The sequence below is a fragment of the Seriola dumerili genome, unplaced genomic scaffold (genome assembly GCF_002260705.1).
Source record: "Seriola dumerili isolate Sdu_G_001 unplaced genomic scaffold, Sdu_1.0 BDQW01000025.1, whole genome shotgun sequence".
Taxonomy (NCBI): Eukaryota; Metazoa; Chordata; class Actinopteri; order Carangiformes; family Carangidae; genus Seriola; species Seriola dumerili.
The window spans coordinates 4,396,667-4,422,847 of NW_019174280.1; the positions used below are offsets into that span (position 1 = coordinate 4,396,667).

At 40.7% G+C, this 26,181-nt stretch overlaps 1 protein-coding gene across 2 annotated transcripts in view; it reads left to right on the forward strand.

Annotated features, from left to right (window-relative positions):
* The first annotated feature begins 4,303 nt into the window (after nucleotides 1–4,303).
* trim67 (tripartite motif containing 67) overlaps nucleotides 4,304–26,181 on the forward strand; it is a 62,082-nt gene continuing 40,204 nt past the window's right edge. The window contains exons 1-3 of one of the 2 annotated variants that reach the window (XM_022737795.1): nucleotides 4,304–4,913; nucleotides 4,971–5,155; nucleotides 25,500–25,595. In XM_022737795.1, coding sequence (XP_022593516.1) covers nucleotides 4,304–4,913; nucleotides 4,971–5,155; nucleotides 25,500–25,595 — 891 coding nt within the window. Of the gene's footprint in view, nucleotides 5,156–25,499; nucleotides 25,596–26,181 lie in introns of both variants that reach the window. The other variant, XM_022737794.1, reaches the window with a different exon arrangement.

Below are 26,181 nucleotides of genomic sequence, written 5' to 3' on the forward strand. Positions count from 1 at the left end.
GCGAAGTTATCAGCTCTATCCTCAGGAGAAGGAGCATTCAGGCTGGGGGGATGGGGATTATCGAGAGAATTCACTCACTCAACCACCTCTGCAGGAAACATACAGTAAATACAGTATTTCACGCCATGAATAGACGCAAGTTTTGTTCTCAGTCACCAAAGATCTATGGCTCAGCATCCTCTCTAAGGCCAGACTGAGACAGAGCCTGTTTAACCACAGAAAAAAAAAATTGATACAATTTAGATAGTGTTACCAAACCTCATCTTAGTTCACATCAGTACCAGTTCCACAGTTGGACGAGGGAAGGCTGATATTCAAGCTGTTGGTTAGAGGTAAAATTCTCCTCACCACAATGAAGTGATACATGTCGTTTTTGCACTCTGGTGAAAATAAAACAAGGCTTTAAATGAATTCACACAACAGCAAAAGCAACTAAGCACCATTTCCCATTTCTGCCTACTTTATACTCATTCGTTGACTTTTCAGATGTAAATATTTTACCTTTATTCCACCTCATTTATTTTCATATTAAGTAAGTGAGTTGCAGATTCATATTAATCATACAAAATATAAGCAACAAAATAGATGATCACTGTCTATATTTTTGTTCTAGGATAAAGATATAATTAATACTTTACTCAGCAAGTATATATAAACAATTAAAAACTTACCTCCACCTTCACCCAGCTGCAACATAAGTGATGCACTCATTAATGCATCAATAATTTAATCCCAGTAAAGCCAAGGATTCAGGAAAACGACCGTTTCTGCATTTATTTTACCATTGGACTTTAAATATTGATGGTAATCTTTGATGTTTATAACTACTTTTGTACCTTAACAGTAAAAAATATAAAAAGTAGGTATAGCATTAAGTAAAAGATCTGTGTATATGTCTTATCCCACCTCCTGTTTTTCCACTCATTAACTCTATGTGTGTATTGAGAATTATTCATCTATATGATCAAAATGACTTTTTTTTTTCTAAATTTTTTTTTCTAACAACAAAAACTAAAACTAACTTTAAAAGCTGCACAATAAATATCTTTTAAAACAATGGCGTCAAATAAATACAGTAATGTGAAATGGATCATGATCGTGATGAACTATAGAGAATTATTCCTGTGCCCTGCAGCTCCCCTAACTCTATACAACTAGTGCTTTACTGTCACCCGCCCCTCTGTTGACTGCTAGATGTCCCCAGGTGTTTCCTGTGTTTTTTTCCCTGTCTGTCCTTTCCCTGTGTCTCCTCCTCCTCTGTGTTGAGCTGTATGTGTGTTGTTTTCAACATGGGCATGTGTCCGCAGGCTGAGATCTACACTGGCACACCCTGGTTTGACTCATCACTTGTAACGCCTGTAATAAAGAACCCCCAGGCGTCTTCACCTCACTCCGTCGCCAGATTGATTCTGCTCTCAATGTGGTCATAACCGCCCAGCCACCTTTCTAGCTCTAGGGAAAGAAACCTTAATGTGGTCAGCTTGTTGTTTTTTGTGGAAAATGATCCTGCTGACGAATCCATGTCACCTGGCTCTTTTCCACCCCCGGACACCACCAGTCTCCACCCTGGATACCCTTTTCCTTCCTGTACTCTCCACCTAAAAGTTGTCCCAATTGCATTTTCGTGACATTCTTTTTTTTTCGTTTGGATTACGCCAGTAAAGAACTTTTATTGGCATCCCATCCTGTCATGTGTCTCTGTGTCCTAACTGCCCTGGGGTGTCCAAACAGAATTTAATACCGAATCGTAAACACTTTAGTTGTCTTGAGGCTCACGTTTTTGCGCTTCAAGGTGCTAACGTGAATGCATGCTAATCTTGCTCTGGCACGTGCAATAATTTTTTTAAGTGATAATGTGTAATACTTTTGTTTACAGCTTTTTCCTGCTTGAACTTTAAGTGACTCCAAAGAGAAAAATGTTCTTAAGTGGTGTCCATCTAGTGGGAGTATCAATAATGCCATTTTCCAGTGGGACTGTCTCTTTTTTTTTTTATCTATTTTTTTTTTTTTACAAAACCCCCTCACAGCTAGTGCTTTGGAATTTGAAAGCATTCATAATCATAGTAAATTTCTACCGTATACACTTCAGCAAGTTATACAGATGAATTTTTTATACCATGAAATCTATGTGTCCAGCAACTTTTACCCACTGGCGTTGAACATGTTGATCCTGCTGTTAGTACTTGTTCCTCTCCTTTGGATGGCTTACTTACAACTCCCTGACATGAACATGAAGAAAAGAAGCAGAAAATGGGACTGATTTTCAGCAATAGTACATAAAAAAAACCCCAAAAAAACTCGTGATTTTTATAAAGGTTTTTATTTCAGAAGCAATCCACTTTCAAAAACCAGTTTAGGCTTCTGTATCACTGTCAAGAGTGACAATTTAAGGCTTCAAGCTTCCATCTCTGGCCTGATCATACTGTGGCTGTCCTACAGTGATTTTCCAGTCGTTACTAAATGTTTTTTATAAGTAACATGTCCTCACATGTCCTCAGTTTCCACTTTAAACTGCTTTAGATTACCGTTAAAGGTTAAGTTAGGCAATGAAATGTAATTGGAAGAGGAAAACAACTGTACATTTTTCCTGGTGTTTGTTGTAAAGCGAGATTGTGTAGTTACTTGTGTTGAAGTGGGTGTGCAGATAATCACTGTCATTTCACCACAGAGCTAAATTCCAGGAATGGGATGCTAACAGGGCTATAAATGGAGAAGCTGTCCAGTGGGTGGCATTAATGCTACACCCTGAGGGGCTTCAGTCATGGCCGCCGTCTGGTCATTAAATGTTTAGCTAACACAGAGGGCTAATGTCAAACATCTCAAAGGTTACTGGATCGAAACTGACTTCAAGGGGTCTCTCATATGTTTATGCATATTCTGCTGCGATCCCTGTAATCTGAAACATGTTTTCAGTCTCACATAGTTTTCATGTTTTAACTTTATTTATTCCTTCTTTGGTATGTTACCACGGTGATTGTGTCTCAAACTGACAGGCAGAACAAATACAGATTATCAGGTTGTCAGATAATGATCATCATGATCATTGTCATGATGATCACCATTACTGTTGATGTGTTGACAATCACCTTTCTGATTCCTTGACCAACATAAAGAGGATATGGCTTGGCTAGGGCTAACGTTTATGATGGAAAAGTACATTTAAAGTACTTTAGCTAAGTACCTACACCTAGATTTCAGTTACTTTAAGTTTCTGCATGCTACATTTATGAGGTAAATATTGCACTTTTTACTCCACTACATTTACCTGACAGCTAGATTTTTTCTTAAAGTGAAAAAAATGATATAATTTTACAGATTAAATCTCACCCAATCATAAATAATTAGCTTCTTCTCAACATTAAATATTCATTACCATGTTTAAAAAATGATAAGCTAATTATATAAAAATATGTTCTGAATCCTGTATAATGAGTAATTTACTCATTACATTACTTTCGATACAGTAAGTAGCCTTTATATATATTTAATTGATAATAAGTACTTTTACTGAATACATGACAGTTACATGGAAACATGGGAAAGGACCTGAGTACTTCTTCCATCACTGAACGCTTTTTGTGTCACTTTGATGTGATTGATAGCCTTTATGAAGTAAAGGAAATTTAAATTATTCTTGATTTTTCCGAAAAAAAAGAATCAATTTGCACTTAATTATCTTTATCCACTAATTTCATTCTTTATAGTCTGTGCTTTGCGACACAAACAATTTTTATAAACAGGGCTACCATTGAGGACACTAAGGGTATTTTATTCATGAATTATTTATTTATTGTGTAATTTGGGGTTTTAGAATCGTCGGGGTGGTTTAGGCTATATTGTCAAAAAGGTTTTAGATGTCAGTGTTGTTGGCATTTTATACGCTGATACTAGTATGTTTAGACCCAGAAAGTCTAAATACAACTACTTTTATATCAACAAAATGATAAATAAATAAAGGCTTAAGGCTAAATAAAACGTATTGTGTACAGGTTTTAAAACATTACACAAAGTAATTACAAGTAACAGTGAAGTGAAGTCCTAATTAAAAAAAACAAAAAAGAAGAAGAGACCCTGGCTATATGAGGCTGTATGACCCTGTTTACAAGTCATGACAGCCTGGGATATCTGTGGTGTCTCACAGCCTGTAAATTAACCCGATCACTCAACTCAACCACAAACCCCACAGGCCCCGCCCCTCGTCGCGGCTGCGCAGAGCGGCGCAGGGAGCTGTCCGTGTCAGTGGGTGCTGGAGTGTTTTCACTGAAGCAGCTTCCCCCTCCGGTCCACCGACAACACGGGAGCGATGGAGGAAGAGTTAAAATGCCCCGTTTGCGGTTCTCTCTTCAAGGACCCCATCTTGCTGCCGTGCTCCCACAATGTGTGCCTGGCCTGTGCTCGGAACATCACCGTTCAGACCCCGGAGGGAGAGACCCCGGTGCAGAGCCGAGCGTCGGGCAGCTCTGACTACGACTACCTGGACATGGACAAGATGAGTCTGTACAGCGAGACGGACAGCGGATACGGCTCCTACACGCCGTGCCAGCTCAAGTCTCCAAACGGGGTGCGTGTGTTTCCGCCGGCCATCCCTCACCGACACTGCTCCCTCACCTGCCCGCTCTGCCACCGGAGCGTCTCCCTGGACGAGCGGGGACTCCGGGGTTTCCCTCGGAACCGGCTGCTGGAGGCCATCGTGGCGCGGTACCAACAGAACCGCGCCGCCTCCGCTTCCTCCTCTTCCTCCTCTACAGCGGTGAAGTGCCAGCTGTGCGACCGCAACCCAGTGGACGCGGCGGTGATGTGCGAGCAGTGCGACGTCTTCTACTGTAACGCCTGCCAGCAGCGGTGCCACCCGTCCCGCGGTCCGCTCGCCAAACACCGCCTGGTGCCGCCGCCGAACCAAGCGGCAGGAGGAGGTGCGGCAGGCGGAGGCGGGAGCGGCGGTGGTGGCAGCGGTGGCGGAGCTGGGGCAGGCAGCGGCGGTCAGCAGCCGCCCGCTACCGCGCGGAAACCGGCGACCTGCGTGGACCATGAAGCGGAAAACTTCAACATGTACTGCTGCAGCTGCAAGGCTCCGGTGTGTATGAAGTGTCTGGAGGAGGGGAAACACGCCAAGCACGACGTCAAACCGCTGGCGGTGATGTGGAAACAACACAAGGTGAGTCTAATAGACCCTCTGCATTAATAACATCAATTAGATAACTGTTGAATCCTAATGAGCTTGAATAGCTTGCTCTCTCTCCTACTCTTTCTCTCTCTCTCTCTCTCTCTCTCTCTCTCTCTCTCTCTCTCTCTGTCTCTCTCTCTCTCTCTCTCTCTCTCACACACACACACACACACGCACACACGTAACATACATACACGTAACACACACGTAACACACACACACGTAACATACACTCACGTAACCCACATGTAACACAGACCTAACACACACGTACACACGCGCGCGCGTACACACGTAACACACACGTAACACACACACACACACACACACACACACACACACACACACACACACACACACACACACACACACACACACACACACACTTGTCTTAGTACACTGGGGGACCCCTTGTCCCCTTACCCTGACCTTAAAACCAATCCCTAATCATCCTCAAACAGCCATTTAAACTTGTGGGCTTCAGCATTTTGGTCCTCAAGTATAGTGGGATCCTGGTTTTCAGACACCATGAATATAGTTACACAAGCTCACACACATACACACACACACACACACACACTAGCAGAGACTCACAACCCCCACCGTCCCACCCCCAAAAGGCTCAAAGCCATTTAAGCATTTGTGTGTGTTTTGTAAGCGCAAATTCTCACCCACACATCCAAACACAGAGGCTACTACACTGCCTGATGTGCCCTCAGTGGATTTGAATAGCTTGAATCAATCATGATCCCCATTTTAAACCGTTTCCAGGCCTATTAGTTCTCAGCTATCCCCCTACATGTCCTCAAACCAAATCCTTCAACCTCTCCATGGTTTCTGTTGTCACGTGCGAGCTGGTGATTGCACATGCTGTCACTGCCAGGGCTGTTTATAGTGAATTTAAAGTGAGAGGATGCAGAGGTGTGAAGTCAAAATGTTACAGAGTCACAGAAAAGGGGGGAACACCATTTCTGTCCTATGCTGAGTTTACTGTACGTGGAATGAATGGTAAATTAGAGAACTCTGTGTGATAAATGAGAATTCACACTTAATGAGATAATTAGTGTAGGCACAAAACCCTCCTGCGTGTGTGTGTGTGTGTGTGTGTGTCTGTGTTTGTGCGGATGCAATATGAGTCATCACTTGAGTGGGTCAGCGCCGTCTGGCGATTTCCAATATTACTGGCCAACATCTGTACACTGTGTGTGTGTGTGTGTGTGTGTGTGTGTGTGTGTGAAGAGTGTATAGGAAGACGAGGTCAGTGTTGTTCCTCAGGCAGGATCAGCACAGGAATAAGAATGATATCTTAAATTTGTTTAATCTCCAAATGTTAACATGATTAAAACTGAGCTATATGTTTAATACTGAAAAGACCTTGTTTAAAGGATTATATATATGTGTACATTAATAGTGGTGGAAAGCAGATACGTATGTTTACTAAAGTACTCTTTTCAGTACATTTTGCTGCTAATACTTATCTACTTTTACTTTGCTTTTCCTTGTAATGGAACATTTTATCATCGAGATGCTTATAAATCTCCCTCCACTGCATACTGAACAACACTTCCACCCTGACTTATACATTCTGTATCTCGCTTGTATCGATGCCAAACATTTATTTTATGCACAGTTTGAGAGCTGGTATCGTCTCGTCGAGCTGCTGAGGGTTTGTAGATTAAAAATATTCTGGAGGAAAACAGATTGCCTGAGCATGCACTGTGCATACTGCAATGATTTAAGAGAGTTCATTTTCTTATGAAATGGCTTCACAAAACCTTCAAATATTCAGGTGATGAAAAATGGAAATGGCTTTTTTAATCTTAGTGTATCTAAGTTTCCCAACTTTGCCTCACCGGCCTTGAAAAGAAGGCAAGATGGACCATTTCAATTGTAATTATTCATATTTCTCCAGTATAATAATTATACAGTGAATGCTGTGTCAGTGATTTATGAATTTAGGCTGACATGAAGGTCTGGAAATCTGACTATGAATAGCATTTAAATTGGTTCCCTTTATTTTTTGGGGCTCTTTGTAGCATTGTTTGAAAATCAATGTGCAGCTCTCTGGATCTGTCTTATCTTAATTTGGTGCATAGTTGTATTCATGACACAGAAATAACAATAATAACAATCATAATAATAATGATAATCCATTCCACAGTCTACTGGAACCAAATTTGGCTAAAGCCTGGTATTTTGCCATCCAAATTCATGCCTCCCTGACGCTCCCCCTGCCTGCCAAAAAATCACCCGCCTATTTCATTAAAGGATGATTAAAGTGATTTATGATTTAATTCATTTTTTTTAATGACTCTTTCATTAATTTAAAAGATGAGTCCGCTCCAGGGTTGGGGTCAATCCAGGTTCACTCCTCTCAGGTTCCAGTGTAACCTGCTTTGCTGTTAAAATTTAAAAGATCGAGCTTTCTTAACATTTCTTGAGGATTTTGCTTGTTTTTTTTTTTTGTTTTTTTTTCTTCTTTTCCATTTTTCTTCTGTAGAAACCCCAGATTTAATTGCACAGGGTTGATATGTATAAAAATGTACCTAATGCAGTACCTTTATTAACATATTAATCATAAGAATTTGGTATAATTACAATAAAAAAAAGGCTGCAGGGGCAGGAAGCAGAAGGGTTTAAAGGAAAATGAATACTAGTAGCGTTTAAGAGGCTGTAGGTCCGGTGTCTGTTTTTGCATCAGCCACGTCTTTAATCAAACTGCTTCCTGTGTTTAATAAAGCTTTTCATAAGGCCATCATCACGATCATCCTCACACCCAGACTTCATAAGTGTAAATTAAAAGCCATTTTTGGTCTGTCTCCTGCTAAGTGGGTCATTGGGACTAATCTCTGTGTCTGTCTCTCTTGGTTTTTGTGTGATTGGAAGCCTCCAGTCATCCCATTCATCATTTATCCTTCACACATCCATCTCAGCATCTCTCTCGCCTTTCTTTTTTTTTTTCCAGCCTTTGGTCATCATTCACCTTTTTCTTCTATACCTCTCTATCGCTGCCTCTTATTCACACTCTCTCCTCCCCTTCATCTACCCCCTTCTTCCTCCTGCCCTTCCTCCATCTTTTCCTCTGTCACTCCCCCCTGTCCCATAAATGGACCGTGAAAATCCCATCAGAGTACAGGAGTGAGAGGGCGTTGATAAGTAATGAGCAGTGTATGAATAAGAGATGGCCGCCACTTAGTTAATATGGTGTCCTTCTTGTTGAGGGGGATGAATGACTGGGCCTGTGCTCGAACAGGCAACAAACATCACATGCGTACTTTATTGCAGAGCTGAGATGGATGTTGAGTTTTTGAAGTGTCACTCAGTGAGGTCATTACTGCAGTTTTTCTTTTTAGTTTTTCTTGTCTGTTCTGTTTTAGTGGATGTAGCTTCATCCTGCGACCTCCTTTTCCTTCTCCTAAAACAAGATGCGTCTTCTTCTGGGCATCACAATGATTTTTCTCAGATTTCAGCAGAAAATTAATCAGCAACTACTTTGAAAACTGAATAAGTATTTTAGTCATTTTTAAGAGAAAGGCAGACATTTGCTAGTTCCAGCTTCTTAACGTGAGGATTTGATGCTTTTCTTTGTAAACGTGATACCTTTGGAATTTCGGACTGCTGATCTGACAAACCAGAGACATCTGAAGTGGTCAACTTTTGGGCTGTGGACAATTATAATGTGCTTTTTTTTCACAATTTTCTGACATTCTATAGACAAAACAATTTATGGATTACTCAAAAAAAATAAACCTGCACATTAATCCAAAAATGAAATGGTTAGTTGCAGCCCTAGACTGACTGATTGACTGATTCAAATGTTCCGCACAACATCAAAAGAAAGCGATTTACATAACATCAGTGTCCTGTTACTGAAGATTTGGTGTTCCCTGTCTTTGCTAAATCTTTCCAATACAAAAACCTCATCAAAAAGACAATTCAGCATGTCACCTTCAGACAACCAAAGCTAATCATTTACTAATCCTTTTTTTTTTTTTTGGATCAGTTTTTCTGATTGGAAGATGGAAGGTGTGAGTTTGATCGTTATGAGGGGGGTGGGGGTGGGGTGGGGGGGGCTGTGGCCTTCTCCTGACCTTCACAGAGACAGAAACGGTGTTAACACGTTGTTGATAATTTAATGCAACAAGAGTTATAACAATGTGCTAATTGCTACATGCTTGGGCCTGTGTTGGCCCTGCACTGTGCTCCCACAATGCCACTGCCCATGAAGGCTTGTTCACAGATTATAAGTATGCAGGCTCACACACTCTCACACACACACACACACACACACACGTACACACACACACACACACCGACATACATTCGGAAGTCATAAATATGCATAAGTGAAGCGGATGAACTTTCACTGAGGGGAGGCAGAGGAAGACACACTGATCCAGTTTCCTTTAATCAGTCAAGCAGAAAACACACTGTCTACTTAAAGCACATGCACATAAACACAAACGTGTGTCCACACATGCATGCGAGTGTTAATGTGTGTATGTGTGTGTGTGTGTGTGTGTGTGACCCAGCTCCATCCAGTAAAGAGTTAGCTCTGGCACTGCTCTGAGTTAAATATTAAAAAGCACAAATGCAGAGTGGTTGGTTCTGCTGCTGTGTGTGTTTCAGTGTTTGCAGTGTCATGTTAAGATGATTTTAGATTTTAAATTATGACCTTTTTCGTACCATTACCATGTGAGAAAAAAATATTTGAATTGAATTGTATCAGGCAAAATTTGGATCAAATATACAGCTAAAACAATAGTATTATTCCCTGTTGTTAAAGGAAATGCAAAGCAGTCATTTAGAATTTGCTTTATTTATACCTTCAGGAAAAAAATGTTGTTGGGTCTGGATGTCTTTGTCGATCTCTGTAAGTGTTTGTTGTCAATGTATGAGGAGTACTGGTGATTACTATGTTAATACAGAGCCTGTAGTTTATATGGTCAAACAATTACTTTTTTGGCAAACCCCTCAAAGTCCTGTGAGCTCGCAGATTTGGGCATGTGACTACCAAAACATAAATAAGTAAACGGTTTACTATTTTCAGTTATGCTGCAAGCTACAGCAGGGCAAGATATTTAGTTCAGCCCAGGTATGTGTGAGGGAAACACTGTAATTTTCAGGAAACATGGTTGTAAATTGGCGCATTTACATTTTAGCTTTAGGTCATTTTGCATCCTTATTATCTGACTTGAACGCAGCATTGGGTACAGATGTTTATATGTGCGTACCCTTTTCGTTCCAAAACACCTTTAACTTGGCTGCTTAAACAAAGTGTGATTTAACATATCTTCCTCTCCTGTAAGTGTATTTTCTTGGTGTAGGCTTGTGTCTTTCTGTTTGTTAGCGGATAAATAAATCCTTTTCCCAACATCTTCTCCAGTACTCCCAGGTGGCTTTTTAAAATGTCTGTGTGGTACGTCTAAAATTGGTCCATTACTGAGTGAGGAATGATGTGGGATCCTCATACAGCACCAAAATTGTAATTTGTCTCTTGGTATTCTGAGCTGTGCTGAACAGGAGGCTGCTTAGAAAGTCTGTCATGTCTCTCCTTACACTTCCTTCTGTCACCTGATTTATTTATCTCCTTGTTGTTCTGCCGGGATTTTCTCTCAAGTTTCTAAACCTTTGCAGTCAACTGTTGTTGTTGTCGTCTGCTGTTTTTTAGATGGTGAAACAAAGCTGCTGTTGCTGTCGTAGTCAGTTCTGTTATTTTCAAAATATGACATTCAGCTTCGCAAATGTTCATCTGCACGTTTGAACTGTTTCTGCACCTCAGTCACCCGCTTACGTTTCTGATTCACAACGTGTCATAAAGGTTTTTTGGATGCAGTTATTCATCCTTCATATTTGGAGTCACTGTTTGAGGATTGTTGCAATGGTTTTTGCTGAAACATCAAGGTAGACATTTTCTGCTGATTGGATTGAAATTCTGGATTTTGAGTTTTGAATTCAGGAAAACACAGAGTTTGTTCTGGACACGTTGTCAAATTCCATTTTTCAAGTAAATACCAGTTTCTCCATATAAGTTGAGAATCAGGCGACATAGTTGGTGAAACATGCTTAATTTTTTAGATATATAGCCTAATGCCATATAATGGTAGGAGACCCCGGGGGAGACCAAGAACAGGCTGGCGAGATTATATATCTCATCTGGCCTGGGATCGCCTCACGATCCTCCAGGAGGAACTGGAGGAGAGTTTGGGCTATACCTTGCTTGACCTGCTGCCACCATGACCCAACCCTGGATAACCGTCAGAAAACGGATGGACGGATGGGTTGATGCCTAGTTTTAAACTGTCCTTGAGCTTTAGGAGTTTAAAGGTGGTAAGTCACCAATGACCTCACAGCACTGCCGTCATCTAAACCACTATTTGAAATGTTCACTTGCCACCAGTTAACACCTTCACATCTCAGTGTCAACGCCAAATAGTGATTTTTTTCCTTCTTCGATTCATTTGGATGATCTTTTGACTCACAGAAAGATGAAAGTGTTGAATATTTCATGAGAAATGAGGAGAAAGTCAGAAATAAAATAACATAATTTTGTGTAAGATAAATAATAAGTATGTTTTTCTCTTTTATCACTTTGATCACAATTCATTCACATCCTGGGGGATGGGATCTAAACCACTGCCCATATTTTACTGATTGCCTCCAGCTGCTGGGTTTATTTAATCATTGGGATGTTTTCCAGACTTAACTCACAAGATGTTTTTTTGGCATCTACTAGGATAGTATATCATTATTGCAGAATATACTGTGATTTCACACCAGTTCATGCACTATTACTTACGCGTGCAGCAAGATGATGAATAAACCATGCTAGTAAGATTTGTCGGCAAGTTCAGAGAAATGTCAGCTGAACACAGATGTGCGCTGGCTCTTACCTGCAGAGATGGAGGAATACAACCGTCTCCCCTCAAAATCACATGTCTATACAGTTAAACTGCTTGTTTTATCCGATCGTTCAGTACAATATCCATTGGACCACAGCTCTTTTTACAGTTATGTTTAGACTCTCACAGCATTTGGTTAAGGTTAGAGAAAAGATCATGGTCTGGTATAATACAGAAAAAGTTCACAATGACTTCCAACACAACCTGTTTATTTACGTTTAACCAAAAACCATCTGTCCCTACAAGGTGCTTTTGTCGCCAAAACTTAACCACAAACATAACTGTGGATGCAAACCTCAGTCTCTGGTGAGACGGTCGTGCGCTTTTTACGCCCACCATCCAGAACACCCACCTCCTGGCGACTCCGCAGCCATTCGTAACTATAACACTTCATTCATTCAAAAAATATTTTGCTTCTGAGCATAATCCAGCCAACAATTATGTTCCCTACAAAAGAGCAGACACAGAATTTCTAGGAAATTTGGTTGCGGAACAAATAACATGTAGGTGGCAAATCTGCACTAAAGATCTTAATCAACCTAAAATTTTAATGAAGCATTACTAAGTGTGTGGTAGTGAGGAAGTGGAGGAAACCAGATGGTTAGTGGGTGTATGGCTGACATCAAGACTGAAGATGATTAATTCTGGTATAGTAACACTAGTCACGACTGCCATAAAGAAGTCTGGTTCGTACCAACTATTGTTTATCTTGGGAAACACACGCAGTACATCACTACTCATCCAGAGGCCCTGTAGTTTATCTTTCTTTGTGTCTAGCTGTTGTTATTTGCTTTGTGATGGCAGACATCACATTCACCGACTCGATTCTGACATCAAACATGAGGAAAGAAAATGAATAATTAGGACAAAGATCACATAATCCGTTCCCTTTCCGCAGTGGCATTTACGTGTGTCATATTTTTGGATTATCTCTAAATATGAATCATTTACACTCACTGGCAGCATCAGCTTTGTCATAGTAGTCGGTTCCTCTCGCGTTAGATCATTTCATATTGACAGTAAACACTTTGTCTTCCTTGTCTCATCCACCGGGACTCTGACAAAACATTTTGACAAGCGCGTTGCTATCGGAGCTGCCTGCCGCGTGTTTGTTGTGATCTCTAATGCAGTTTATTTCTGTTCATAAAGCTTTCATGCTGATTGCAAACGCATACAGTCATACTGCACTGATGTATTGACTGTTTGCCAGAGCTTTAATACATCTCGACTGAATGCATTTCAGTATGAGATCAGTCTAATACATCTCTGTGGAAGATTTGAGCATTTTTGGGGTTAGCATTAAAGCTGCAACAACTAGTCAATTAAATGATGAGTTGATTGAAAGGACAATGCATTTTAATGATGGCTTGTACCAGTCCTTATAGGCAAGTCTTGCCACTTGGCAGCCATCTTTGCATCACCCCTAGGCAGTTATTTCTGGCTAGAAAGACCAGGTTGTCTAGAATCACCTGTCAAATCTGATAACTATCGCTTTAAAAGTTTGGTGACTTTGTCCCAAAATAAGGTTCAAAATTTTTTTTCCCCACTTGTTATACTTCTATGCATGCGCAACCTTTCGCTTGCAAAGCAGGATTGGTTTGATACATTTCCCATTCAGCTGTTATAAAGCAGATAATTGGTTTATTGGAAGGCGGTTCAGGCATTACAGCCTCTTCTATTTAGGATTCTTTCGTCTCTGCTCGTAGATAGTAGAATTACTGGGTAACCTCATGTCATGTCAGGACCATGGGACAGAAACACTGTGCTGATTAGTCAGTTAGTTAGTTAGTGTACTGCAGAGTGTCGTCTATCTAATATCCAATACGTCCTTTGAACTTGAATTCAGCACCTTAGGCGGTATTTTGAGGAAGTGCTACAATTCTATCTAAAAATAAGGTGCTTTCATCTGTCAGGAACGCTGCTACTGAGATAATTTAGAGCAAGTGCAGAACTGTGCCGACTGGCTGGGCCTGACTAACTTCATTCCAGATGGCAGCACGCCAACCATGACAGGTCAACCTCACTCGCCCCTTTACCTCAGGCCCTGAAACACACACACAAACACACACTTATTTGTAGCACAGTACTTAAAAGGACACTCCACATGCCTGCTGTTACATGTCTCAACCCAGCACTTCAGAACCTTTAAAGAAGAACTGGGGCATTGAGGGGAACACATATTTACATTTTAACATGTAGTTTATTTTAAATTCAGGTTCCAACTGTCTTTATATATATTATAACTTCTTCAATTATAAATACATAAAACATTTAAGGAAACAATTGGCTATAGAGTTACATTTGGTGGAAAAGGCTCTCCTCTTTGACATACATTTATTCATTTAGAAACAAGGATTTTGCTGAGCGAAGGAAGGGTTGATCTGTGCTAGTAAAGACCTGTTCATGAGTGCCACACTTGAGGTGGAGAGAAAAACTTGCTGTCATGGAGAGGGGAAGGGTGGAACAATATAATTTAAATACCGGGACAATTTTTCAGAAACATTTTTAAGAGAACCTCTCCCAGAAGACATTTGTTTTAGTGTTGCACTCACACCTCTGCACATGTGGCCAATCGCTGTGTGAAATCAGTTGTGAAAATGTCACACTTCAGTCCCGCATAATCCACTGTCAGAAAGGTGTGAAGGTGGAGGGTTTCCGAAAACTATCTGACCATCTGACAAGCACCTCTGATGAAGCATACTGGCACCTTAATCTTTCTCTTTAAAAAAAACGTACATTAACATGAAGTAAAAGCATGGATATGATTGGATATTACCAGTCGGCGGGTAGCTAAGCAGCTGCAGAATGAGCCAGTGATTGTGAAGCATGAATGACCAGGCTAATGCCACTCAGCTAAGCAAACAGTGCTCTGCCTGGGCTAATGCTATACTCCATCTATTAGAGAATGCATGTAGCCTTAAAGGTGTTCTGACAAGAAGATGCGTAGAACAAAAAAAGACAATATCTCTGGTTCTGCTGTATTGATTTTGATCATTTTTTTAATCTGTCCATTGTGGGTCTGACACCGTTATAGAAATGTAATGCTAAAATGGTGAAGCGCTCTTTTAGGAGGATCTAGGACGAGGAACCAAACCTTAATTCTAACCTCAAGTTTCAACTCTAAGATAAAAGATTTTTGTCCCCACGTGGGAGACGAATCCCCTAAATGTGACTGTGTTAGCGGATTTCTGTCTTCACAGTGTCATGAGTACACACACATACACAGCACGAGTAACTCAAGGCTGTGCTGCTGGACTTGTGCACTGAATGTAGGTTAATGCACACTTTACTGCACTTTCTCTCCTCTGGCGGTAACACAGCAGACATCCTCTGCAGAAAGCACTGTGTGTGTAACTGTAGTTAACCCAATATAGTACAGTGTCTGAGATTGTGTGTGTGTGTGTGTATGTGTGTGTGAGAGAGAATATTTGTGATTTCTATTTTTGGTAACAAAGCGAGTGCCGATGCCAGAGTGTGGACATCCAATAATGGAACAATGAGCATCGTTACCATGGTTACAAGCGGCTGCTCATTCATCAGAAAGCCCAGTAAATTAAACAGCAGATTGTGATGCCTACAGATGAGTCTTATATGTGTGTTGTGCCAGCAGTTATGCATTTGCTGGCTTCAGTAACATTTTCTGTCGTGTAACAGTAAAGAAATCTTGACACACACNCAAACTCCCAACAGCAGAGGAGCTGTGAAAAGATATGTTGTATGTTGAGGTAGCACTCCATCTTTTCTCTGAAAAAACAAACACACACACCACACAAAAAAAAAAAAAAAAAAAAAAAAAAGCACAGTATCCCATGATAATCCGTAACAGATTCATCATCCCCAACAATCTTAATTTGCACTCACTTTATGACAATTACGCCCTGGGCGATATTACCTATCCTCTGCCTTCATTAATGTGGAAGATGCCCTGATCAATTATTGATTAGAGGGACTGTTCTTCTTTGCTCTGCGGCACTTTTGCTGCCTCGCCGCTCTTTCCTCAGAAGCTATAACCTCCTGTGAGGAAAAGTCAGGGTGATAAAACGATGCTTCCTCTCATTCAGGCGGTTCTGGCTGTAACCACTGATCCCGACTATGGTTTATCTAGGACGACTGGGGAGGAATTTATTTCTCCGGGGATGATGTGGCAGTGTTTTGCTCTGGTTGGGTGGCAAACTGTGAAAGGTCTCATCATAACAAGTATACAGTGGAAGCATCTGAAGTAGGTTTTTCTTCCTCTGAGATCCCGCTGCTGATTTTCTGATAAATTGGTCAAATTTAACCTTTTACTTCAACCTACCGTGCCTAAATATTTAATGCTTCATAAAGGACAGGCACACTCAATTCAAAAGTTTATGAATATGTAATACGCGCTGATTAATTAAGATGAAATAGGCTTTGCAAATCAATATCCGCACCAACAGGAGTGGAAATTAACTCTTCCCCTTTAGACCGTACATGTTTGAGCACTGAACCTTATGTCATAAATATTGATGCTTTACATAGTGCTTAAAAAGCTTCAGACAGCAGTTTAGTATTGAGGCTTTCTGCTTTGTATGGAGTTTAACTTCTGCTCCACATATTGATTTTCTGGGTTAGGGTCGGCAACTCTCGCAAAGCACTATAGTAAGGATTGTTTTTTTTAGTCACGCTAACCACACAAACCTGCTGTCACTCCCACACATGAGCCTTATCCCAGCCTTTTTTTTTTTTTTCACACCTCAGTCAAGCTTTGTTTTGGTCGGGCTAAATGTGGCATTGGCAGGTAATTCATTTGAACTGCTGCAGGTGCGGGTACTGTAACTACTGTAGCAGTTCACTGCGGTGTATTAGCCTTACGATCACCGTGGAGCAGAGAAGCAGAGGATTGGGAGACCGGGCGATGGTGGGTGAGAGGATGAAGAGGAGGAAGGGGAAAGGAGATTGGTTTTGACCTCCACTAGACGTGAACCACTAATACTGTAACACAGCTAGCTGACTAGACTGAGGGAGGGAGGGAGAGACTAATTGTTCTGCTGTAGCACTGAGTATACTGTAATATTGTGTATAAAGCTACGTTTTAAAGTTACGTATGTATCTGTTTTAATTTTGAAAGCGTACAAAAGTCAGGTGAATTTGGTCTTATGTATACGTCTCTATGTGATAATTGTCTTGATGTCAGTGCAGTTCCACGATCCCATGAGGAAGGCTGCATGCATGAGCGTTTTACACATCGATGTGTAAATGATTGACATCCAGCTCAGGACTGTGAGTGTGCACGATGACGCACAGAGTGGAGACTGTGGAGGCGGCTGCATCTCCTGTAATATATCAGGAACTGGCTCCTGGTTGTAGCCCAAACTCACCCTGCAGTCTGTCACCAACGCCGTTTGGCTCTTCATGTGGTTTCATTATGTGCTGTTTCATTTAAGGTGCTTTGCTCTATATTTACGCCGGGTGATCCTGCACAGGGAAGTCAATTTTCTTTTGCGAGAAGTCGATTTGTTTTAGGCTGCTCTCTTCATCACAAAATTGTCAGAGTGCCAAGCTGCAGAGCTTTTTTAAGGAGAGGAGACGAGATGATTTGATTGGTCAGCACTTATTCCAACTACAGCTTACTCAATTGCGCACTGTTGATTCACAAAAGTAGAACCCTATTTACACGAATTTGGTTTTAAAATGTTAAAAAAAAAAAATACGAGAACCAAGTGAAAAAACCCTATTGAGAAAGAGAGCAAGAGGGGAGGGAGCATTTAGGGTGAAGGCAAAATGAACAGAGATGGAGGAGGACATAAAGGCTTATAAATGCAAATGAGAAGAAATAAAAGGGGAGGCGGGGAGGTAAAAGAGGGGGTTCAGCCCCTCCTCCTGCTCCTCTCCATGTCCCATGAGTATCATTTTGACAAGGTCAATGCTACCATCAACCATTCCCCGGGTTAGTGAATCACATACGAGCCGCCTGTTGTCCCTCTGTTGTCCACAGAAACCCCTCCTCCCCCTGTCCACGTCCCCTCTGTGATTACACTGTTTCTCTATAGCACTGACGGAAGTTTCCACAAGTAACGAAACATTAACATTTGAAACATTTGTTTTTGGAACATGTGGTGGAAGGTTTTAGAATGTGAATATACTGTAGATATATATATATATATTTTTGGATATTTTTACTTAGTTCACTTTCTATGTTTTATTAACAAGTTACTACTGTAATTGCAATAATTCCGATTCTCTCTTTATTCATACTTGTCGAACTCATCTGTTCCGATGGTTGAAAACTGACTTGATTCTTCTTAACTTGACCTGAGTCAAACCACAACCACTCAACTCTTTGCTGTTACCAGCTGTCTCTGCACATCTGCAGCATTTATCCAACAACTTTAACCTGAGGTTTTTCCCACAGTGACCCACATATAGATGAGGTTTTGGAGCCTGTGAATTCTGTAATAACAGCGGTGAATCAGTCTGACCACGTTTAGTGAAAATGATCTTCAAAAACATAATGGATGGTAAACTTTTACTCATGAGTGCTGCTGCGGCTGCATGACCTGTAGTAGTTTCTATGTGCTTCATTATAAACAAATTTTCATTGAGCTCAACAGTTGTCAGACACCGAAGTTGGTGAATATGTAACTGTGGGGCTGTAGAAAACTGCGGGTCTCAATCACTTTCTTTGGAAATGTGAATAAAGTTTCTGCCTAATGAAATCCTCACAACACTGCTACTATGTTGTTGCTCTGATAAACTGGTGAAGTCTGATGTTATGATGGGTGGAGTTAGCTATTTGCCCCAAATCACTACACCCCTGAGGTCAGGATGTGTCATAAAGATCATTTTTAGATGAATTTAATGTATTAAAACATCTTGCTGAACAATTAACACAGGGGCGCAGGACTGCAACTTGAAAACTGCTAAAGGTGTGGTGACACCAGCAGCAGTCAGTCTGCTAATACTCACTGAATTCAGCTGAAATGCATGTGGGTGATAATTTCAACAGCTTGTTTAAGATAAGATAAGATAAGATAAGATAAGATAAGATAAGATAAGATAAGATAAGATAAGATAAGATTTATTCCTTCCTGACAGTGGGGAAGTTTGCAGTGTTGCAGCAGCCAATTGGACAGGACAAAGAAAAGAAAAACTGTCAAATATTAAAACAAAAAGTCAATATTAAATACCTAAAAACAAACTCAATAGGAGATAATAATGTAATATGACTGAACATTATTTTCTTGTTTTGGTGTGATGTCCAGTAGACTCAGAGGTTAATCTTTGCCCTGCAGAATTTGCCAGTTGACAGAAACTGTGACGCATTGTGTCTGGAAATGGAAATCATCTCACTAAAGGTGCCGTTGCCTTGTTTTGTACAATATTACAATAACAGACTAAAATCCACAGCATCACTTATAAAGACTGTTTGCAGTCTGTTCCTCGTCTTCTTCTCAGTATTTGATTCATTAAACATATCGCACCTCATCATCATCATCATCATCATCATCATCATCATCATCATCATCATCATCATCATCATCATCATTACTAAACACTGAAACTACGTTCATTATTAATATTTAGCATTAGCAATACATCCATATCGTTACTGTGAGTCTGTTGTACTGGAGCATATCTCCAGCGCTGGAAAGGCTTTTGATGTTCAGACGCAGACATCTTTCAGTCACTGGCTGTTTTAGCACCTTGAGCACCTCTGCCGTCTGAATCAATTTCCCCTGCCTCCTCCCAAGCATCCTGCTATTTGTTGAGCTGCAACGTATCAGTGAACCGGCACAGCTGTGGCCCCATGAATGTCACTGGTCTCTCTGAATGTCACAGACTGAATAAATGGTCCTCCATTGCTCCTATAATAAGATAATGAGATAATAGCACTTGTCTCTGAGAGGAGTGCTGAGGGGTGCTGACAGTGGGAAAAAAGAAAAATTACACTCCCGTTTGGAGGAGTAATAAAGGATGAAAAAGGTCAAGGGGAGGAGAACAAAGGAAACAAAGGAGAGAAGAAATTGGATTTGTGAATGTAGAGTTGTGCTCTGCAGGTGTGTCGATCCCGTCGGAGATGAATTCTATTTCTCATCATTTCTTTCACTTTCAATTTCCTTTTTCCTCTACATGATTTTCCCGCGTCTCTCTTTTGTTCCAGATCTCCTCGCTGGCTTTCTAACCACTGGTCCTTTTCCCGCAGGGCAGACTTGTCACATTTCAACACTGTTATACACACTTTTACTGCGGCCCACTGTAGGCTGACACATTGTGACTGTAGCCAAATTTAGACCTGGATTTTGTGCTGGCAGTGTGTTCAGGCTTGGTATGAATCTGGTATCTTAAAACCTCCAAACCTTAAAACCTCTAAATAATGATTGTTTTTACTGCTTGCACTGATCAGTAGCTCTCCAAATGTCATTGTATTTTTTTTTGTACAAGGACAATAAAGGCTTTCTATTCTATTCTATTCTATTCTATTCTATTCTTACAAAAGGTTATTATATGTTATCATTGTTTTGAAGCAAGTTATTGAGCACGGCTTTCTTTAAATGAAAGCAAATTGTATGAAATTGATACTTAAACAGCAGAAAGACCAAAACAACATTTTATTAATAACACTAACAGGTCTAGGAGAAACCAGTGGAAAGATAATAGCTTATTGGTGGCTTATTGATACTGTGCCACAGGGTCTCACACTCAGTTCAGTGTGAAGCAAATTTAATAAAGCCGCAACGTGCTGGAGTTGAGCTGTTATAAATCAACTTCACAGAGAAAACCTGTCACTGTAGCAGCAGGTGTAGAGTGTGAGGCAGAAGGCAGCAGCCAGATTCACTAGGCTGTTTGACATTTGCAGTTAAAAATATGTGGATTACTGTACTGAGTATATGACAGGTGTGCACAGTGAGAAACCCAGTGAGTGAGTGAGTGAATGAGTGAGTAAAGGTGGCTCGGTTTTTAGTGTAGTGCAGCCCTGCAGGTCAGAGGTCGCAGCGTAGCTACTCCCGACAGAAACGCTCGTCAACATCTGAAACCCCCTCCTCCCACACCTGTCTAACACCAGAATCAAGGAGACGTGTCAATCAAATTTTGTAATTTTCCAAAACTGATAATCTGTCAGTCACCCAGCTGGCATGACAGGGTCTGAGCTGACCCTCAGGCTTTCCTTTCATCCGCTACACAACTATTCCCGTCATTTTTAGTGTGTGCACAGGAGTGCAGCGCAGTGAATGTCTTCTAGGAAAGACTGTTAGGAAAGTGTTTGCTTTTATTCCCATATGTCGAGGTGTAGGTGCTGGTGAAATAAGGCTTTTAGTATATTCTTTATGCTCTCCTGTGCTGTGTGGCCTTTTCCTTGCCTGATTCTGTTGTTTGTATTGTATTTATTGTTGTGTGTTCTGGGTCAGGTCTTGGTTGGAAAAGAGTTTTTAATGTCAGTGACCCTTCAGCTGGTGAAATAAAGGATAAAGAAAAAGGAACGAACCTGCAGTTTTGACTGTGGATGCTACAGTCACTGCTGCTCCTAGAGCCTTATTGGTGGCAACCTGCTCTTTGTGTCTTTATGCTTTCCACACAATGCATGCTGGGACATGCTCCAGCTCCACAGCTCCTCTAAAAAAACAACTAGTAGCTTAAGAAAATCAATGAATGAAAAAAAAGGTGGTCCGCTATGGTAGCAGGTGGGTGGATGTGGTTCAGAACTTTGACCTGATGAGCAGCGCTGCAGTTAAAGAAATGAAGAACCACACACACAGTACAAATGAGAGAGGAGGGGATGTGCCAGGACAGCCCGTGTATGACACATCCGTCATCCTCTTGTTAGCAATTTGGCATGCAAACACACACACACACACACACACACACACAAAGACAGCTTGCTGGGCCAGATGGCCTCTTGGTGAGGAGCAGTGAGAAGCTCCACAGAAGGGTTGGGTTGATTTGTGAACCATGACCTCCACATACATCCCTCCTCCTGACTCCGGACAGCACGTGCACAGAAGAGGGATGGACAGGGATAAGTTCACTGTGTGAGTGTGTGTGTGTGTGTGTGTGTGGGGGTGGGGGGTGGGGGGGATTATACAGTACATTGACCGTTTGCTGTGCGAGATTTGATTTCCCATAGAAAAATTTGAGTGATCCATACTTATGCCTGGTGAATTGAACATAACTTGAGGTTTACTGATTATGATTTAATTTTAATTTAGCATCTAACCTATTAATGTTATGTATATCTTGATGAATAAATCACAGAATCCTAATTTCTTAATTTCTGTACCTTGAAATATGAACAAATATTTGTTTGTTTTGTTGTTTCCTACTAAACGATAAAAGGAATATCTGACATTTACTGACTGCTAACAATTCCATGATATAATTATTATTGCTCATTTATACTCTTCTTTCCAACTTTCTTTATTGGAGTTTTAAGACAGAGAATGAGTAAAGTCAAATCAGGTTTACTTCTGTAGCCTAAAATTACTAATCACACATTTGAAGATTTACAATTTGTACAGCAAAAGACACCCACTGTTCCCCCGTCCCGTGATTTGGATGAGGAAAAACTCCTGAATAAAACTCTCCAACGGGGGAATAAAAGGAGGACAAAAGGAGGAAAAAAGACAGAGCGACAGTGATCCTACTTTCAGGATATAAAACATGCAATAGATGATAAAAATAGATCATCTTGACAAGCTTTTTCTGATGCGATGTCAGTGGCTGCGCTTGTGCTGATCATTTTAAACATCACATTTAGGAGATTCAAAACCAGCATTTAAGTTGACGTGATCACACCATGATTCTGACCTTTGCTCCGTGTAGCAGACACAGCTCCTTTTTTCTAGTAGCAAGGAAGAAGGTCTGCCCCCTTCATATCGCCTTCTGGCTATGTGTGTGTATGTGTATGTGTATGTATGTGTGTGTGTGTGTGTGTGTATGTGTATGTGTATGTGTATGTATGTGTGTGTGTGTGTGGTGTCTGTGTGCATTCATGAGACCACCATCCGCCAGGGTGTGGTGAAAGCAGAACAGATTCATCACAGCTTGGCACGTGTGTAACAGTGTGTGTTTCCTTTGTCCTGTCTTTTCTTGTTTAGTGGCGAGTGATGCACACACACACACACACACACCCCCGCGCGCACACAGACAGACAGACACACACACACACACACACACACACACACACATACACCCTCTTCCTGAACTGTATTGACTTGTTGGAATATGTAATGTGCCTGGTGGATGTGAGTGTCAGTATGTTCCTCTTGTCTTCATGTTCTCTGACTGAAGACCATCTCTACTGAAGTCTACAGTGTGTCTGTGTTTCTTTTCCTTTAGGTGCAGTCTGTGTCATTTCCTCACAGTACACGATGTCAGTTTCATTTTTAATATCCAAATTGAGTGCTGTTATAATTTGCTGTTATTTATCACTGACGCTGGTATCAGTCCAATAATATTTAAGATATAAGCAGCTGTACCAGACATATACCCTGAAAAAATGATAAATAATAGTAAAAAACCTTTATGAATTTAAAAATGTTAAAACCTTTACTGAAATGATCTGCTGACTAAATATGGAAGTGTACGCAAAGCTTTTTTTTCCATATCACTTCTTTTTCACTTTTATCCACTGGTTTATGTTTAATGGACCTTAACGACTTAAATGAGGCCCTTCAGATATGCAGAGGAGGAGCAGGAGTGCAGGGGTTAAACATGTGAATTAACCTATGTTTATGGTTTGCACAGCTGTAACTCAGCATTTGATCCATGCCAGCAGCTGCGGGACCAAGATAAACGACATGAGCTGCCTCTTCAGTGTCGCTCTCTGCGCTGCTCCTCATCCTCACAAGCAAATTCACTTAACAGCTTAACACATATATAGAAAATAACCAGCCTCATTTTTTTAAGACCATCCAAAACATTTGATTTGGAGCTTTTCATTGGGTCTCGGCATTTATTAAGGGGCGCAAAAATTTTTGCACACTGCTCATATTTAATTCATGAAAACAAACTGGTCACGGACAAGATGAGATTATCCGGTCAGTCAAATTAAATCTTGGGTATAAAACTCAGCTCAGAATCAAATTAGCAGCAGACAGAAGATGTAAAGATATAATATTTTACATTATATATATACGCCCCTCTGCAGATATCATATGAAAATCAGAAAACTGCGTGGAAGTGCTCCATTTTGGAGTAAATAGAGACAATTTAGTGAAGCTCAAAGAGTGTCAAATGCATTAGTCTCAGTACTCAGATCTGAGCACTTGCTGACAAAATGTTTGGTTTATATTGCAGATAATATAGTTTATAATCTTTGCAAATGGCAGTGCTTGTATTTTTCAAATATTTAATAATGTTGTAATTGTTGTTCAAACACACACAGGACTCAAATGCACGATTAAGAGACACAGATGAAAAGTTCAAACAGTTCACCTGTGTGTAAAGGTAGTGCAGGCAAGGGCAGGTAAGGGCTTAGTCGAGGGTTGAAGTCAGCAAAAAAGCAAAATCCAAAAACATATAATAGATCAAAAACTAGCACAAAAAGGCTGAGATGCTAGAGCTGGGATGGCATCGGATAATCCAGCAAGTGAAAGTGGACAGGTACATATACCAGGCAGCTACTGAAAGAATGATGAACAGGTGACTGTGGGGAAATCAGGTGACTGGGAAAACAGGAAGGGCTGGGGTTACTGTAGGGCAAGTGTGAAGGGCAGGGTCTGAAATCACCAGACAGGTTATGAATCAATGCAAAAAAAAAAAAAAAACAGGAAGAAAATGAATGAATGACTTAATGAATTGTGACAGAAATAGATTTTTAGATCTTTTTGTGATGACTTTGCTGGAGCACAAAATGATTTGTTTATCATTTATTTATTTATCCTGTTTATTTGTTTAATTCTTCCTTTTTTTTGTTTCAGTCTTGAAGTCATTGTGGATTTTGTAGTCTCTAATCTAGATCAGAATCTAATCTAGATTACAAACTTAATCCCCGTCATTAAAACAATGCAGAGTCTCGGCCTGTGAGAGGAGGTACCAGTTAATTTGCTTTAGGCTGGGATCAGGCGTAATCTGAGCATCCAGGGAGAACGGTCTGTTGGGTTAAATGATTACATAACTGACGTCTTAGTAGAAAAGCCTCGGAGCCTCAGTGTATCACTGGTTGTACTGGTTGCACAGTTAGAATGAGAGGAGCAGTGATTCAGCTTCATACAGAACTAATGTGATGTGTAAGATATTGACTGTCAGTGACTTTAGCCATTAAATAATCACCTATAAACACATTTTGAAATCTGATTTAAGTTGCAGTTTGCTTTTGGAAGCTAACTTGATCCTTCTTCTTCTTTTGTCATGAAACATGGCTACCGTACTGGAGTCTGTGGATCAAATATTTAAATACATTTCTACTTCATTTCTTTCTTAACTAAGTGTAATAAACTTAAAATAATCATATATTTTCTTTGTCCCTGCAGTGCCAGCTCTCCCAGGCCCTGAACGGTGTCTCTGACAAAGCTAAAGATGCCAAGGAGTTCCTGGTTCAACTCAAGAACATGCTCCAGCAGATCCAGGTACAGTGACACCACTAAACAATAAACAACTCAATTAATGCAGCATTGCAGTATTACACATTCGTTATTCTCGTTGATAACCATAAAAAGGAAAGCACAGATTTCTCCTCGAACAGTGGCCTCAATAGCCCAGAATGCAATGCAACTGCAAAACAAAGGGGTGAGGGGTGTGGTCTCTCATAACACTACAGATTACTTTGCTTTGCCAGAGCTCTGTTTTATTAAGATCATGCAGTGTGAAGGTAACCTAATTGTCTGAACTGAGTAAATCCATATGGGCAATGATTGGAGAAAAAGACGGCATCAGTTCGTTCAGCAAATCCTGGAAAAACAACAGGTGTTTATGTTCATGTGGCCTCTGGGATGACAGGGGTTATCTATATTATGGAGCGACAAAGTCCAAGGGAGTTGTGTTTGTGCCTGATCCTAACCAAACCATTTCCTATTGCTACCTAGCCAACGTTAGCATTAACAGCTCTTTACTTACCAGTCTAGAGGAAACGTTGCAAACTTTATTCCTTTACTCACAGAGAGCTGTCTCCTAATGCTAACTCTTGTTAGCTAGCCCTCGTCCGGTCGGCCCATC